At 39.0% G+C, this 16,596-nt stretch overlaps 1 protein-coding gene across 1 annotated transcript; it reads right to left on the bottom strand.

Annotated features, from left to right (window-relative positions):
• Positions 1–1,796: 1,796 nt before the first annotated feature.
• Positions 1,797–14,893, bottom strand: LOC307128868 (immunoglobulin superfamily member 2-like). The gene is made up of 4 exons (XM_079820887.1): positions 14,635–14,893; positions 5,170–5,538; positions 4,511–4,948; positions 1,797–3,700 (listed from the first exon to the last, which is right to left on the bottom strand). Exons 1-4 carry the CDS (start codon positions 14,738–14,740, stop codon positions 3,534–3,536), a joined length of 1,080 nt encoding a protein of 359 aa, XP_079677013.1. The 5' UTR covers positions 14,741–14,893; the 3' UTR covers positions 1,797–3,533.
• Positions 14,894–16,596: the final 1,703 nt, after the last annotated feature.

Raw genomic sequence — 16,596 nt, 5'->3', positions numbered from 1 at the left:
CAACTCTAAATGATGTGGTTATACTTTAATAAATTAGAGAAATGTGGGAAATGATCGTTCATATCTTTACTTAAAACTTGACTTTCTGTCTGTGTTGTGATAGAAACAGAAACCGCTGTGGGTTGAGCTACAGAGGAAGAACATACATCTGTGCTGCCAGAGTCCTGAGCTTCACCACAATGTGAATATTAATATAACAAGAGAAGGAAATGCTGATAAGAAAACCTGCGGTAGTGTAACTGCATTCTGTGCTCACCTCAGCCACTAAACTAACATTATTTTCCATACTAAGTCTACTATTATTCTAGTGTCATTACACCTGAGGTGGTGTTGAAGCACTGAATGAAGCGTTGTAGGAATCACTCTCTCCAATGCTTTTGATAGGACGCCCTCTTGTGGCTCTTAGTTATAAAAATATTCCAAATAAATAAATGAATAAAATCTGTGAATCTGAATCTGTGTGACAGTGTCTTTCTCTGTCTCTGATACACACCATTTCCAGCCCTGGTTATTCATACAGTAGCTACAATATATTATTTTCTTTAATTTTTTAAGCTTGACATAACAGTAGATATAAACATGCACCTTAAAAGTATGATTAAATCTATCTTACAACAATCAATCAAAATTATTCAATCCCCCTGATCTGCAATTTATTCTTTGGTGCCTTGCTCAAGGGTCTCACCTCAGTCATGGTACTGAGGGTGGAGGAGAGCGCTGGTATTCACTCCCCCCACTGACAGTTCCTGCTGGACCTGAGAGTCGAACCCGCAATCTTTGGGTTGCAAGTCCGACTCTCTAACCATTAGGCCACGACTGCCCCCTAAACACACGCACCTTCTCTTCAGCATAATGGTAACCACAAAAATGACAGAAACTCCTCTAAATGTCCAACATAACTGAACATCAAACACTAACATAATCTAACAACATCTTTCCCTTTACTGAAAAACACATCTAATAACACTTTCATCCCTAAATTCACTCTCCTAATGCAGTCCATTGCAAAGCATGCTGGGAACTACAGATCCACTGCCCAGTTTGTTCTTTTCACTCAGCAATGTTAAGTTGACCGAACAAACACTTATTAAGTAAAGCTGACAATACTCATTTTTAGTAGAAAACTCAGGAAATTTAAGTTAATGTAGTTCATCAATTATTCCTTACACATCATCTCAGCACAAGCAAACGTCATAGTGTTTATACACATCTGAGTGATTCTGAAAATGTAAAGTTGATGTACTCAGTTCAAATAATACAAATTGGTTCTAAAAAGGCAAATACAAAATTGTTCAACCCCAACAGTCAGTATTTATAGAGAATCCATTACTCATAATAACCCCCACTAGGCCAAACATTGCTGACAATCTTCTGACACTCCACAGGAATCGTAGACCCTTCCTCATGAGTAAAAGCTTCCAGCAATCTCACCACAGATTTTCAATCGGATATAAATCTGGCTTTACCTGAGCCACGCTTGGCTGTATATGTAGGATCATTGTCCTGCTGGAAAGTCCAGTGATCATCAAGCTTCAGTTTACACACTGAACGCATCACAATTTTTGCCCAAATGGCACAATACTTCAAAGAATCCAGCAAAGCAGCCCATAACAAGACTGACTGACCATGATTGAATGTGGAGATGGTATTCTTCTGGTTATAAGCCATGCCTTTCTTTCTTTCTTTCTTTCTTTCTTTCTTTCTTTCTTTCTTTCTTTCTTTCTTTCTTTCTTTCTTTCTTTCTTTTCTTTCTTTCTTTCTTTCTTTCTTTCTTTCTTTCTTTCTTTCTTTATTATTGCTAAATGTACAACACAAGATGGAACAACCAACAGTGTAAGACACAACCATACAGATGAACACAAAATATATATATTATAAAAAAAGGGCAAGGATCAAGAATCAAAACAAACAATTAGCAGATTTAGACATCAAACAATAATACACTAAATATAATACATATTTTGACATAGAGAAACATAACAGTTCAATTTGTTTTGTTTTTAAGATATTTGTGCTGGACATACTGCTGATCCATGAGTCCAAAAAGTTCCCAATGGCTTAATTGTGTTTTATCACTATTTTGTACATTACATCATATGTTGACATTATCACTTTTACTTTGGCACTAAACTGATATAGATGTATTTATAAAAATTAAAAAAATGTTGGATCTTTATAAAATTATACATTTGTAAATTGTTACAGTAAATATTTTTGATAATTTTTTTTAATCTTCAAGTATCGAAAACAGCGCCATCTGCTGGCTAGTGAAATGTAATTGGCAAATGTCATTTAGATTAGCCTTAGGGTCACCAAAAAAGTAAAAATAAAATTGTCAAAAGCTGAAAAACTCTTTACTGATAAGTTAGACATAAAGCATAAACTTAAGAAGTTCGCTCTTCACAATTCAAATAATCAGAAGTATGCAAATTTAAGCAAAGATACATGCAAATCAAAACTGTCAGAAAGATCGTATTTATGAGCTGACTGCACATGAACAGCATCACAAAAGCGTAATTACAAGTGTGAAACTTGGAACTTTTATTTAAGCCTGTATTGATGGTAAATTTGCACCTGATGTCCTAATTACAACTTCCCAACTCGTAAATACGAACTTTCCAAGAGGACTTCCAGAAGTGTGCACCCTGTATTGCAGCTTTATTAACCCCTTTGAAACACATGATAAACAGAGTCCACAGACACAATACAAGCACGATACATACCAGATTCTCCAACTGTCTCTGCCACCTCCTCACAGGCCTTTGTATGCCTGACTTACAACAGCTTCCTGTTTCATGGCGAAACATCAGACTTTGTGAGGCCGAAAAACTCAAGATCTTCACAATTTAACGTCGCGAAGGCCTTTAGATTAGACAGACCATATATGATGTTGATCTGATTAAATCTCTTCGAGGAGTTTGTTAAAGTACAACGTCTGGAAATGGCAAAAACTTCAAAAAATTCTACATATCTCACTCCCTGTTGGGTTTTGCTCCCATGGACTTTTTTGTAGGTATTGTGTATCTACTGAATTTCATACTTGTACGTGAAACGGGTGACCGGCGCTTACATTTTTTTTTTTGTAGGTAGTGCTATCGAGCCATTTTGCCACACCTAATTCTGAAACCCATATCAGACATAAACCACTTCTGACGTGTGTGCAAAGATAATGGCGAGTTTGAGCATTTTTAGGTCCTCAAAAATGTGTTTCATTTCAGAGAAGAAGAATAGAGCAAGCAATTGACTGTTCGCAAAGATCCGCCCTCTTTAGTTTGTCCTGTTTGAAAAAAAAGTACTGCATGAGGATTCTTCAAAAAATGTATTTTTGTGTTCGACAGAAGCCTCAGCAAACCACCAAGAGGGCCGCAGGATGAATATATAACGTAATAAAGTATTATTATATTATTATTTTGTGGCTCAATCCTCGGAGTGCATATTAACAGGTTCTCCATCTCATGTTAAGCAATGTGCATACACATCCAACAAGTGGTTTTGGGCAGGGTCGGGTCACAGCGCTAGGATGGAGGACGGGTTTAATCCATCTCCAGGTCCATGAGCTTGTTTCGGGGGCGAGGCATGTGCATGGGGTTCCTGGAGAAACAGCAGTGGGCGACAGCAAGACCCAGCAGCACTGAGAGGAGACCAGCGATCACAGCAGCGAACACACCATATCCCAACGGCATCTTCAAAGATTCCCACACTGCAGAACAACAAACACAATCAGCACTGGCAATCATGGGAAAATATGGCATTCAAGATTCTTCAGCATCAAATTCTGAGCCTTCATAAGTGGATAATGCTTTTGACGTCCAGTGTTGCCGTATGAGGATGCGAGTTCAGCTATGGAAGCAAAAGTTTGGGAGGAGCGACTGGGGATGTAGATTTCTGAGGAGGTGTAGTCGTCTTTGAGAGCATACATGCTCCGCTGAAGAGGGGATGTGAAGTCATCAGTTATACCCCCTTTTAATTGTGACAGTGGTTCTAAAAAGACTGCCAGAAGTCCTCAAATGTCCATCCCCTGATGCTCCTCCCAAGCTTGCTTTAATGAGATACCATGAAGACCTCCATGTAGTGTTTAATAGCTGATAGTCCATCTATAACATGGGTGTCCCATCCTTCACCTGGAGAGCCACTTTCCTGTAATCTACATTTGTTTTCAGTTATCGCATGTGCACTGTTTTTGTTGTAAACTCAATTTGTGCAGACTCATTAGAGGGTGAAAATAACCCAACAGAAGCATGTTAAAGGCATGACCAGAACGTGATAATCTCTGATTTTGTATGCAAAAATGTTATTATTGGTTCAGTTACTATTGGCTCTTAAAGTGAGACACGCAAATGGGACACATATTACTTTAACATTTTTTTAAATATATATTTACATTAGAAAATGTACAGAATATCTTCATGGAACATGAACTTTACTTAATATCCTAATGATTTTTGGCATAAAAGAAAAAATTATAATCTTTGCCCACACAATGTATTGTTGGCTATTGCCACAAATATACCTGTGAGCCTGGTTTTGTGGTACAGGGTTTTGACCTCCACATTACATGCTGTGCTGGTTTTGTGGGCAATCTGTGTCCAGGACCGGTCTGGGTCTTGGATCCACTCCATGGCTTTGCAGTAGATTTTCCCCTGGTCTGACAGCTGCACTTGAGACATCTTCAGTCTGTAGGTTGTGTCCTCCACCTTATCCATGCTGATAAGACCTGCGTGGTAGCGATCCTCAAATCCAGCTCCTGTCTTCACAGTCAGATCTTTGTCCAGAGTGATGATCGGTCGGGGGTTCTCATGCTCTTCACTGTGGATGAACCAGGTGACCGACAGATGGGTGTGCTGATAAGTCTGGCTGGAGACCTGGCACTCAAGCTGAAGAGGATCACCTTCAGACAAGCTCTGAGAGGAAGAGCCAAAGTATGATGCCACCAGGGTGTCCTCGATCACTGCGGATTTATTAGTAATATTAGTAACGAGTGGTCGACCAATATGTGTTTTTCAATATCAATATCTAGAGAGTAACTGATGGCTGATAATAGTGATTTAAATAAATATATGTACAACTTCAGCTTATAGCTGATCATCTTCTGTTGGGATGAAATGTCAATAATCTCTGGCAAAATCATCTGATTAATCACCAAAACACTCGAGATAAAGAAAATCTTACCGTTAAGTGTTACTCCCGCTTCATAACTACCAAAATATTCGCCATCTGTGTTTGGGGTTTGGCAGAACACATCACCCGCATCTCCTTCCAGCAAAGTGTTGATCTTCAAGAGAACTGAAGATCCTGACAACCTCTCAATCTCAACATCTTTTTCACTTACTCTACTGGAGAATATCGCATAGGCAAAGTTTTGCCTTTTAGTACTGATCATATTTATTTCCCTGTTTGATTTCCTGAGACTAAATTCAAAATCCTGCACAGATGGGCCTTTAAACCCAGTAACATTACAGAATATGGAGATGGGATATCCTTTCACTCTATACAGAGGACCTTCCTGGATCTGGACCAGACGCTGACCGTAGCACAGATCTGTGTGAAGAGATGCAACAGACAGGCAAATTGTCAAGAAGACTTGTTAAGTAGCATAAATAAATAAAAAAACAACATCTGAACAAAAAACTGACATTAACTTAAGTACAAGATGGTTGACAGGCTGCACATAACTGCAACAACACGCTCTGTTAAAGACAGCACTTGGTTTGTTACCCAGCCATTGGGGTAGTGACTGGGTCAATCTCACTTGACAGTAACAATACACCTTTCTGCTGACATTTAGGGCTGTGTTGTGGTCGTGTCTAGGCACAGGCCCACCATCATTGTGGACAGGCTGGGGTTTGTTTATCAAGCATGCAGGGCAACCACCTAGTACAGCATTACAATAATCATGCCTTGAGGTCATGAATGCATTAACTAACTTTATTGTCAATGAGAGCATATGTCATTTAGATATCATTTAGATATATTTTACGATGGGAAAATATGGTTTTAAAATGATTGGGATCAAAGAGCACACTCAAGTTCCAAAACTGACGATGACTTGACAAGACATCCATCAGTTAGTTAGTTAGTTAGTATTTATCCTGTAGGGAAAGTACATATGCAGCATGCTCACATAGACATTTCAAATTTCACAATTGGCACATACAAACATAATTTAAAACAAATAAATCTTATTTCCAAGACAGGTGCCTCCTCCCCATCTTGTAGAAGGCTCACTAAAGCAGTATCATCTGCATACTTAAATCTGTTTTTAAAAGAACTAGAACAAGAATTTGTATATAAAACAAATAATAAAGGGCGATAAGACACATTCCTGAGGAGATCCAACCGAAGTAATCATTTTTTGGCCAAAATAGACCCTCCTAACATAACCTGCTGGATTCAACAACTAAGAAAGTCAACCACCCATGTAAGCAACCTACTGTCTAATGAGAATTCCTTTTCCAGGGTCTTTGCTAATGTACTGGGCGAAATCCAGTTAAAAGCTGATGAGAAATCCACAAATAAAATTTAGCATGAGTCTTTGGTTTCTCTAAAGGCCCGGGTATACTTCGGCCATCCGCGTTCGTGCACCGCCCGCATGACGTAATTTTTGTCATTCGGAGGGCTCGCGGCCGGCCGCACACCCCGTCCACGCGCAACCCAAATTTTGAGACCGCCCGGACGGTCCACGTGCAACAGCGCATGCGCCAGCAGTACAGAAGAGTCCACTAGGTGGCAATACGCACTAGCATATACACAGTGTTCAGCTGTCGAAGAAGAGTGTGCAAAGACCGGTTTAAAAACAACACACTTGAAAAAAAGAGAGAATTTTTGATTCTTCAGTGTTTCTTCCAAACTATGTTGCAATGGTCGATGCACTACAGTTCTTCTCCGATCATGCCCAGCGAATGTCCCGTTGATGACAGGACTCAGTGCTGCCCTCCGATGTCTGGTAGAGCATAGACATTTTTTCACTGCGCATGTGTCGAACGCGATCATCCGCGCGCATCCATGTTGTAGTACTTTGAAAGACGCGCGGACAGGGCTGCGCGCGTGATGCGTCCGGGCGCGGTAAGTGAAGTATACCCGGGCCTTAAATGTGTATACAGCAGATCAGTGGCGGCTGGTGATAATTATTTTTGGGGGGGCGTTATTTTTTTCGGCGGGGGGAGGTGGGGGGAATGGGGCAGTATCAAGATGCATGTTGACTAAATTCAAGCAATAAAGAAAAAACAGTGTCTTCACTTGTATCTTTTTACACATTCATTACCCACATATAATTGAAGGAGGAAAGGAAAAACAAATGAAAACAGCAACAACAGACTAGCATGTTGACTACTTGAACATACATTTTGCTCTCCTTTCTTTCAGGCCAGCAATGACTCTCAGATTAAAGTCAGTCATCTCAGTAGTGTCATGATGTTTGCATTGTTCAGTCAGATATTATGGTCTCTTACCTCCGTTGTTGTCCACAAAACTTCAGTACCGACACTTTGAAATAAAAGACAGGGAAAGCAATAAGGGGCATTGCTAACAACACATCCAGCCAGTCACCTCCGTTTCTCATAACAAGCATGTGAAGCTCTGAGTGCAGCTTCATCCTCTGTCTCTGGCCTGCTGCTGCTGGATTTGTAAATCGCATTGGTCCGGTTCGGGATCCTTTATCATTTTTTTTTCTTCCAACGAATGCCTTGTGAAAGAATTTGGTTTAACTGCTGCCATCTCTACGAAAGTGATCATCCTAACAAGGTTTTTGAGGAGTCGGAGTGACTGTGTCGCCTGCGCACTTTCGCTTTAGTGGCCAAGAGGGGAAATTTGATTGACAGGTGACGAGAACCAATCAGATTGGATAAAATAACACGCATTCAATTCTGATTCGCCAGGGACGCAGCAACCTGCGTCCGGAGGAGGATCTTTAAAAACCAATTAGAGACCAGCTTCAGGTCACATGCTGCCCGTAGATTTTTGGACTCAGATAGACGTCCAGTTGTCCGGCGTCCCTCACGCATGAAATGGCATGAAACATATTGAAGAACATATAAAATAGTTAACCCATCAAAGCCAGTTTTTATTAAATGCTGAGGCTCTTACTAACAGCCGGCACATCGTATGAGTAAACTATTTTATTTTTATTTCACTTTTATATCCTTTTTGTATACATTTATATTTCTGGAATTTTGATGGGGGCGGCGCCCCAGCGCCCTCTATTGACCAGCCGCCACTGGAGCAGATGCAGTACAGTTAAAATGGCATCCTCTACACCTCTAGAGGCTTGATGGGCAAAATGCAGAGGATCTACGAGATGATCCGTTTCAGATATGATATACTTTTTTAATAAACGCTCAAAACATTTCATCACTAGAGATGTGAGTGCTATCGGTCGAAAATCACTGAATTCTAAAGGTCTAGAGACTTTTGCCACTGGAAATATTGTTGATGTTTTCCATAAAGCAGGAACAATACCGGAATTATAGGATGCTCTTAAAATATTAGTAAATCCCTATACCAAAAATGTTATTGTTAAAACTACATTAAGAATTTGGAAGCAATTCAGACACCATCTTGGTTTACATACCTCTTCTATTTCTGCACCTATAGCAGCAAATTTAGTTTTTCCACCATCATTAATGGATTAACATTGGGTTTTATAACATTTACGGATCTTTATATAGATTATGTATTTTCATCTTTCCAGCAACTACTTGAAAAATATGCTTTGCCAAAGCACCATTTTTTTTTTAGATATCTTTTAGATATCTTTTAGATATCTGCAGGTTCGCAGTTTTGTCCGGGACGCACACCCTCAGTTTCCTAACCTCCCTGGTGTTACTCCCATTGACTCCTTCCTCAAATCTATCCATGTTATAAAAGGTATGATCTCCCATTTTTATGAAGCAGTCTGCGCCTTGCGAGAAAGCTCACTTGCATCTATTAAATATCAGTGGGAGGAGGATATAGGAGAAAATATTCCTGAAGAACAATGGGAAAAGATTTTACACTGTGTGCACACCTCATCCTTCAGGGCCAGACATGGTTTCATGTTTATTTGAGTATCGATACTTTTTGATGCTCACATTAGTATTGAAGTATCGACATTAAAATATGTTCTCAGAACTCTATACTTTATGTGCAGGTTATAGGGAGTCAGTCACAACATGTTTTTCAGAAACGCAGTGTGGCAGTTTGAGGTTCACAGTTCTTCCACCGAACATCAGCTGACCACCAGCTCAGAATAACTGGTTCAAAAACCTGTGCCATTTTGGTGTTTGTTTCCTCCACAAAATATATATATTTTTTTTAAGTCAATTGGACTGAAGTCATGCAGTCACGCTCTTCTGTCACACTCTCAGATTATTACTCTCAGTGTAATCTGTCATGATAAACGGCCGTCAGATTTCTTCATCACTGCTAAAAAGATTCTGTCAATGATGGAACATTTTCCGGTTAATGCGACCTCTGGCGGAATTAATTGTAAATCAATTGTATAGTACAATTATGTGGTTTGTTTCATTAATACAGTGTTTACTTTTTTTCTTGATTTACCCCATAAGAATGGAAGTGAAATGTGAGGTGGGACACAGTATCACATGACCTATGGCATCTTAAAATCATACAATCAAAAATATACAAGACAAACTAGACTATTTTGTAAATAAAATACAATTATTAACTTTTTCCAAATGAAATAATGGCTTTTTATTCATTAAAAAAGAAAAAGAAATTGAGTTTGACAACAAACACACAGCAAAACACAGCTATATGTCATAGTTCAAAACTAGGGCTGTCAAAAGATTAATCGTGATTAATCGCATTCAAAATAAAAGATTGTGTTTACATAATATGTGTGTGTGTACTCTGTTAATTATTATTTATATATAAATAAACACACATTCATGTATATATTTAAGAAATATTTGCATGTATACTGCATATACATTTATATAATCTATAATATATATAAATATAAATGTTTTATATATAAAAAATATTTTTTTCTTAAATATATACATGCTTGTGTGTGTATTTATATATAAATAATAATTAACAGAGTACACACACACACATGTTGTCACGATTCTATGAGAGAGGACTCAAATGCAGGAATGAGTGATCAGGGGTTTATTGACAAACAGCAGACAAGACAAGAAAAGGTGAGGAGGTGAACAGTCCAAACAGTAGGCGGGTTAGGAGCACAATCACAGGCAGGAAGAGCAGCCACAATAACTAGCTCCAGAAGGTGGTAGACGGGAGAGCAGTTCTGACAGAGCAGCATGAGACCAGAGGATACCAGCGATGGCCAGGCACGATTCCTAGGGTAATGCAGTCAGGTCATATCAGGAAACTCACCAAGCTTTCAGCTAGGCAAGGAGAGCAAGCTGCCAGGGAAGCTCTATTTGCAGGACAGGAACTAGGGACAGAAAACAAGAGGAGACAAGACCAAAAGGCAGCACAAACACTTAGCACTACTAGTATAACACACGTAGGTATAACGAACCAGCAACCACATGAGGGAAAGAACACACCTTATAAAGGGAGCAGAGAACAAGAGGAACAGGTGAACACACTCAGACAAACAAGGAGCAGAAAACATGAGGAAAGGGTGAGCACACTCAGACAAGGAACAGGTGAGCACACAATCAGTTAATCAATGAGGACTAGACAAGAGCTGTGTCCCAATTCAAGGGCTGCATCCTTTGAAGGCCGTGTCCTTTGAAGTGCGCGGCCGACGCAGCCTTCAAAGGACGCTCCGAGACTCGTTTACAGTGGAAGGTATAGCGGATTGCGTCACCGCGGCGCGACGAAGGCTGTCCCAATTCGTAGGTCCTTCGAAGGCTCCTTCAAAATACGGCCTGCAAATGCGTCCTTCTTTTCCCATGAAATGAAGGATAGTTGGATGGATGCTTCGCAGCCTTGCCTACCCCAGAATTCATTGCGCACCGCGACGTCAGATTTTTGAAGAGAAATTGCCAGATTACACTTTTAAATGCAAGTATTGGGTTTCAATTTACTCCAGTAATCTAATGTATCTTCTGATAAAAATAAAATGTTGACTAAATGTTACCAACATACGATTTTTATATAGTTTATATTCTTTATTATGCACATAAATGGGCCGAGGTAAAGATCTTTAGTTGTTTTGTTTTTAGGCAGTTGAATATAACTTTAAAGTCCAGTATAAATGTTCATTTCAGTTCTCTTCAACGGCAGCTGTCAACAGTTGCTAAATATTACAAATAATGTAACGAAATACATTTACTCTGTATTTGAGTATAATTGTGAAGTACCTCAGATTTTTATTCAACTTCATCTCAGAGGCAAATATTGTGGTTTTATGAAAAACTGACTTTTAACACATGGATATTAGATTTTGATATTAGTTATTGTTTAAAAAAGAATCTAAAAATAAAATACACTAGAAATATGTCTTATAGATCAGGGATAGGCACCGTTGGTCTTGGAGGACCGCTGTCCTGCAGAGTTCAGCTCATAGAACAGTTATGCATGTTAAAATATTTTGTTGTTTGCTTTGAGGATGTGAGTTAATTTGATTTATTCTTCCCTCTTTCTGAAAACATCTTAGCGACATGGCAGCCGTCGAATAAGTCCGCACTGCAAACCTGTTGGTAGACAGTGGAAATATGCCCTGATCCAGATGATGTCCCGCTGACAGAGGCTTCACCAGGGTCAATAAAGCCCAGCTCAATAAAAGTCTACATAAAAACATTTTCTTCCATCTGTTTTATGTACTGTTAATTTTAACATTTATTTAGTTTTTCTAATCTTAAACGTAACTTATGTAAATAGTTGTAAAAAGTACTGTAAATAAAAATGTATAGAACAATTTATTTTTTCATTTACAAATTAATTGACATGACAAAAATAAATGTACAGAATTATTTATTTTATTTACAAATTATAACTTGCATAACAAAAATAATGTGTAGAACGGTAATATTTCATTTACACATTTTAATTTACAAAACCAAAATTTTAGTTCTCAACAATCTCTCAAGAAGAGAAAACAATCAGTCCATTCTCTCCCTGCTCTCCTCTGTCTCTCGCTCTTCCTGTCCTCCCTCAGTCTCTCCATCAGCTCATCCTCTCGTCTCGTCTCCTCTCGGTCTCATCTCCTCTTGGTCATCCTCTGCTGAACTTGGCCCTGGTGTGTCCTCAGGGATGATGGAGCCAATGAGGACAGGGGGATTGTCCCAACCCCTCATTCATGAAGACAAACCATGGCCAAGTTCTCCACTCCCCTCACCTGACCCAGGACACTTTCAATACTAAGGCAGAGAAAATAAACATGTCTGTCAACAACAAACACAACAGCACAATACATTTCAGTAAAGATGTGTCTATTAACTTGCATACTTTTTATTTATTTTTTAAGTTGTAATAAGTTTATTTTTTTTACCTGCAAGGCAGGGGTGCAATCTTAAGAAAATTTAAAAATATGATGCATCAGTAGCCTACAAACATACAAAATACTCCAGAAATCATATTTATAGATACTCAAATTCTATATTCTCGATTTTTCCGGCCTGGTAAATAAATACTCATTTGCTGCCCTCATTTTAATAAAGCTGCTAAAAGTAACTTGATCCATAAAACAAAACGAAATATTACATCAGATCACCTAACGAATAAAGCTGTGCCGTGGTAACAGAAATAAAGACCACCGGCTTTTAAAACGTTTCATTGGTTATTTTAGTAAATTAAAACAGAATAGGCTACTTACATGTATAAGTGTATTCCTCGGCCGCGGGATGGGCAGAGGAATACACTGCGAAGGATCCACTTGTTCTGGTTGGTACTATCCTTCGCGGCCGGGGAGACGGACGGTGGGTAGGGTTGCCAGGTCTCTGCAACAAAAGTAGTCCAAAACTCCCAATGCGATTTTCTCCATCGAGCGGCCGAATTATCCACTGCAGTTGTACGTTTGGGGTGTTGGAGCGGCGAAATCGTACTTAAGGGGTAGAAACAAACCCGCGGAAATAATTTTTCACCCACGGCAACAACTTAAAAGTAGCCTAATTCGGCTGAAAAAACCGGGAACTTGGCAACACGGACGGCAGGCTGCATTTGAAGGCCCCTTCGAATTGAGACAGCCTTCGTCGCGCTGCGGTGACGCAATCGGCCTTCAAATGCGGCCTTTGAAGGATGCAGCCCCCGAATTGGGACACAGCTAAGGACTAAACAAGGGGGCGTGGTAACAGGAAACAAGGAGGCAGGACACAGGGAGCACATGGCAAACACAAACCAAGACAAAGCCATGTGATCATGCATAACACAAACAAAGACACATTAAACAAAGACAAAACATACAGAGCTGTCAGAGGAGAACCCTGACACATATATTATGTAAACACAAACTTTTATTTTGGATGCGATTAATCGTGATTAATCTTTTGACAGCCCTATTCAAAACATAATCATAATTAATATTATTTATTCACCCTTTTTCTCATGGTTTCTCAATAGAATTAATAAAAGTATCAGAATATCATTGATCTAATAGGGGCTCATTACGCAGTGTTACAACATGACCCACCGGCGCAAAATGACCATCAAAATCAACAGAAAACAGTTCAAACTTTGCTAAAGTGGTTGTTTTGAACAAGTATTAACTTAGACATGACATTATTTTAGCTAAAATATTTGTATTTGGCCCCGTGTGTCTGTTCAATGTTGGTCCATCAATGTTCAATACAAACATTTTCTGCAGTCATACACTAGGCCAGTGGTTCTCAAAGTGTAGTACGAGGCTGCCTCCAGTGGTACGCAGAGGAATCACTAAATAATGTTAAAAAAACAATAGAACATTTTTACATTTAAGTACAGTACAGTTTTAATTTAACTTTTAGGTACAACACATTTTAATTGAGTCATTATTTTACCATTTTATTTACCTGCATGTAAGCACAGTGCAGTGTTAATGTACAAACTGTATTTAAAATGATAAAGTGGTTGACAACAATAAATATTAGGAATAAACTGCCTCATTTATTAACTGTGCAGAGATGTAGCTGAATAGTTAGGCCTACCATGCTACTGTATTTTAATGTTGGTCATTATAGTGGTACTTGGAAGGACAAATATTTTCTGAGGTGGTACTAAAAGTTTGAAAACCACTGCACTAGGATAGGCCTAAGTATATTGAATTGTTCTTAAGGTGTGATTTAATGTTGTACCCCACACCTCAGTAAAAAAACGAAGGCGTCTCTAGAAGTTTTAAACCTTGAAAACGGGAAAAGGGAAAGACATGGCCAAAGATATTGATCTAGCGCATGTCAACACAACAACGGAGAAACAGCGCAGGAGGAAAAACAGCTGAATTTCCTCAAAGTTACTCTGCCTGTTTTACTGAGAAACCAGTTCCAATGTTTCAGTGAGAGAGAGGTCCGAGAGGACGCGAATTGAACTCAAAACGTTTTGCAAACCAGTTTGGCCAAATCAATAAAAAGAAAGAAAGAAAGAAAGAGAGATTAATTTGCCGAGTGACTGGCGTCGCTGCGGGACGCGGATATTCGCAGGTAAAGCGAGCGCTCATGCGCACAGCTGACATACACACACACCAAAAGCATCGATTCAGGCTTTATATTTGTACATTTGAATACAGAATGAGCGTGTGTTGAGTCTTACCTCCCTGCAGGAGTCCTGTGAGACACAGAAACAGCGGCAGGTGCCACAGTCGGCACCAAAAGCCCTCCATCCTTAAACTGAGCGATCCTTTCTCTTTCTCTCTCATCTCCTCAGGTGAACACAGGTGAGGTCCGGCTATACAGGTGTGCTTCTGCAGAACTCAAACACACCCTCGGTTACTTCATACTGTACTAATAATGTAATGGCACACTCCGGATAAAGTCAAGCGCGTTTCTGCAGCGGTGAGCAGAAGCACAGTGGCCAATCAGAGGAGTTTCAGCGGCTGGAAAGGGTGCGGTCCATTCATTGAACATGCAGAGAAATAGACGACCAATGTGCAAAGTTTCGGAAGTGACATTTCATGCTGGATGCACAGACAGAAATATGACACGTTAAAATAATAACTCTTGAAAGCAATGTAAAGGTAGACTAATAGATTAATAGATAAAATATTTGTATATTTGTTAAAAAATTGTATCAATGTAATTTTTCTGCGATGTACGTTTTTACATGTAGCTACACTAGCTTCACATGTTATATTATATTAGCTTTTTCTCTCTGTCTTACCAAATAGGTTTATCTTTAAAAATACTAATGCATTCATTCAGTTGTTGAAATATTCAGGGTCTTCATTCTTCAACATCTGGTTCTAAAAGCACAGACCCAGAATTTCTTAAAAATATCGAAGATGCTGATATTATAATCTTAACTGAAACCTGGTGTCGAAATGATGTGCTTACCTACTGTCCCCAAGCTACTATGAAATAACTGTGCCCAAATTTATGTTATTACATTTGGAAAGTTTCATTGCTGGTTAAAACTAAACAACCAAATTGGCATTTCAAACACAGACACATATCTCTGTGCCATCTGCATTAATTCCCCCAGCGGATTCTCCTTACCATGATGAGGAATACATGAACAACATCCACACAGAAACCAGACATTTCCAGGCCCAGGGAAATGTGCTGTTGTGTGGAGACTTTAATGCAAGAACTGGATCTGAACCAGATAACATAGATCCAAAGGGCAATGAATATGTGTTTGGCCACAACCCCCTGAGTCTCACAAAAAATCTCCCACCAAGAAACAACCTTGAATAAAAACGGTAGAGTTAGTGCACCTGTCGAGCCTCGGGCCTGTACATCCTCAACGGCAGGATCACAGGGGACTCTTTAGGGAGGTTCATGTGTTGTTCAGCTCTTGGAGATAGTGTAGTTGACTACGCCATCACTGACATAGACCCATTCCCGTTCACTGTCAAACAGCAAACTCCGCTTTCTGACCATAACCAAACTAACATTTATATCAAAACACACAACATACCTGAACAAAACATGCAAAATGCATCAGGTCCAGCAGAGATACAGATGGGCTCAAGACAACCCAGACAAATTTATTCAAGCCCTCAAAGAACTAAAAAATCTGACAATTACATTTATTACTATACAAAATTCGAAAAGATGGTGTTAATTTGGCTACAAATGAAATCAAATACATATTTAAAAAAGCAGCATATAAAAGTGAATTGAAAAGGAAAGGTAAAAAAATATTTAAAAAAACACCAAAAGATGAAAAATGGTTCGACTCAGACTGCAGAACATTAAGAAAACAACTTAGAAAATGATAAAATCTGAAACATAAAGAACCAACACTGAATACTGTTCAAAACTAAAACAATACAAAGACACAACTAGAGTGAAAAAGCAACACATCTGACCAAAAGTTTACAGGAAATTGAACACTCAATCAATCACAGTCAGTTCTGGGATATGTGGAATAATCTGAGCACAACTAAACCACAAGACCTACCAATACAAGATGGAGAAATCTGGACAAAGAATTTTGAAACATTATATAAAGAAATCCCACCAAAACAACTCAATGACAATTATAATAAATCTACAAGCTTATGAAGACACAATTAAAAATAATCAAAATCCACTCAACTTCCCAATTACA

Source organism: Gobio gobio, assembly GCF_949357685.1.
Source record: "Gobio gobio genome assembly, chromosome: 7".
Lineage (NCBI taxonomy): Eukaryota > Metazoa > Chordata > Actinopteri > Cypriniformes > Gobionidae > Gobio > Gobio gobio.
The sequence above is the reverse complement of the archived record's forward strand: the minus strand, read 5'-3'. Positions and strand labels throughout refer to the sequence as shown.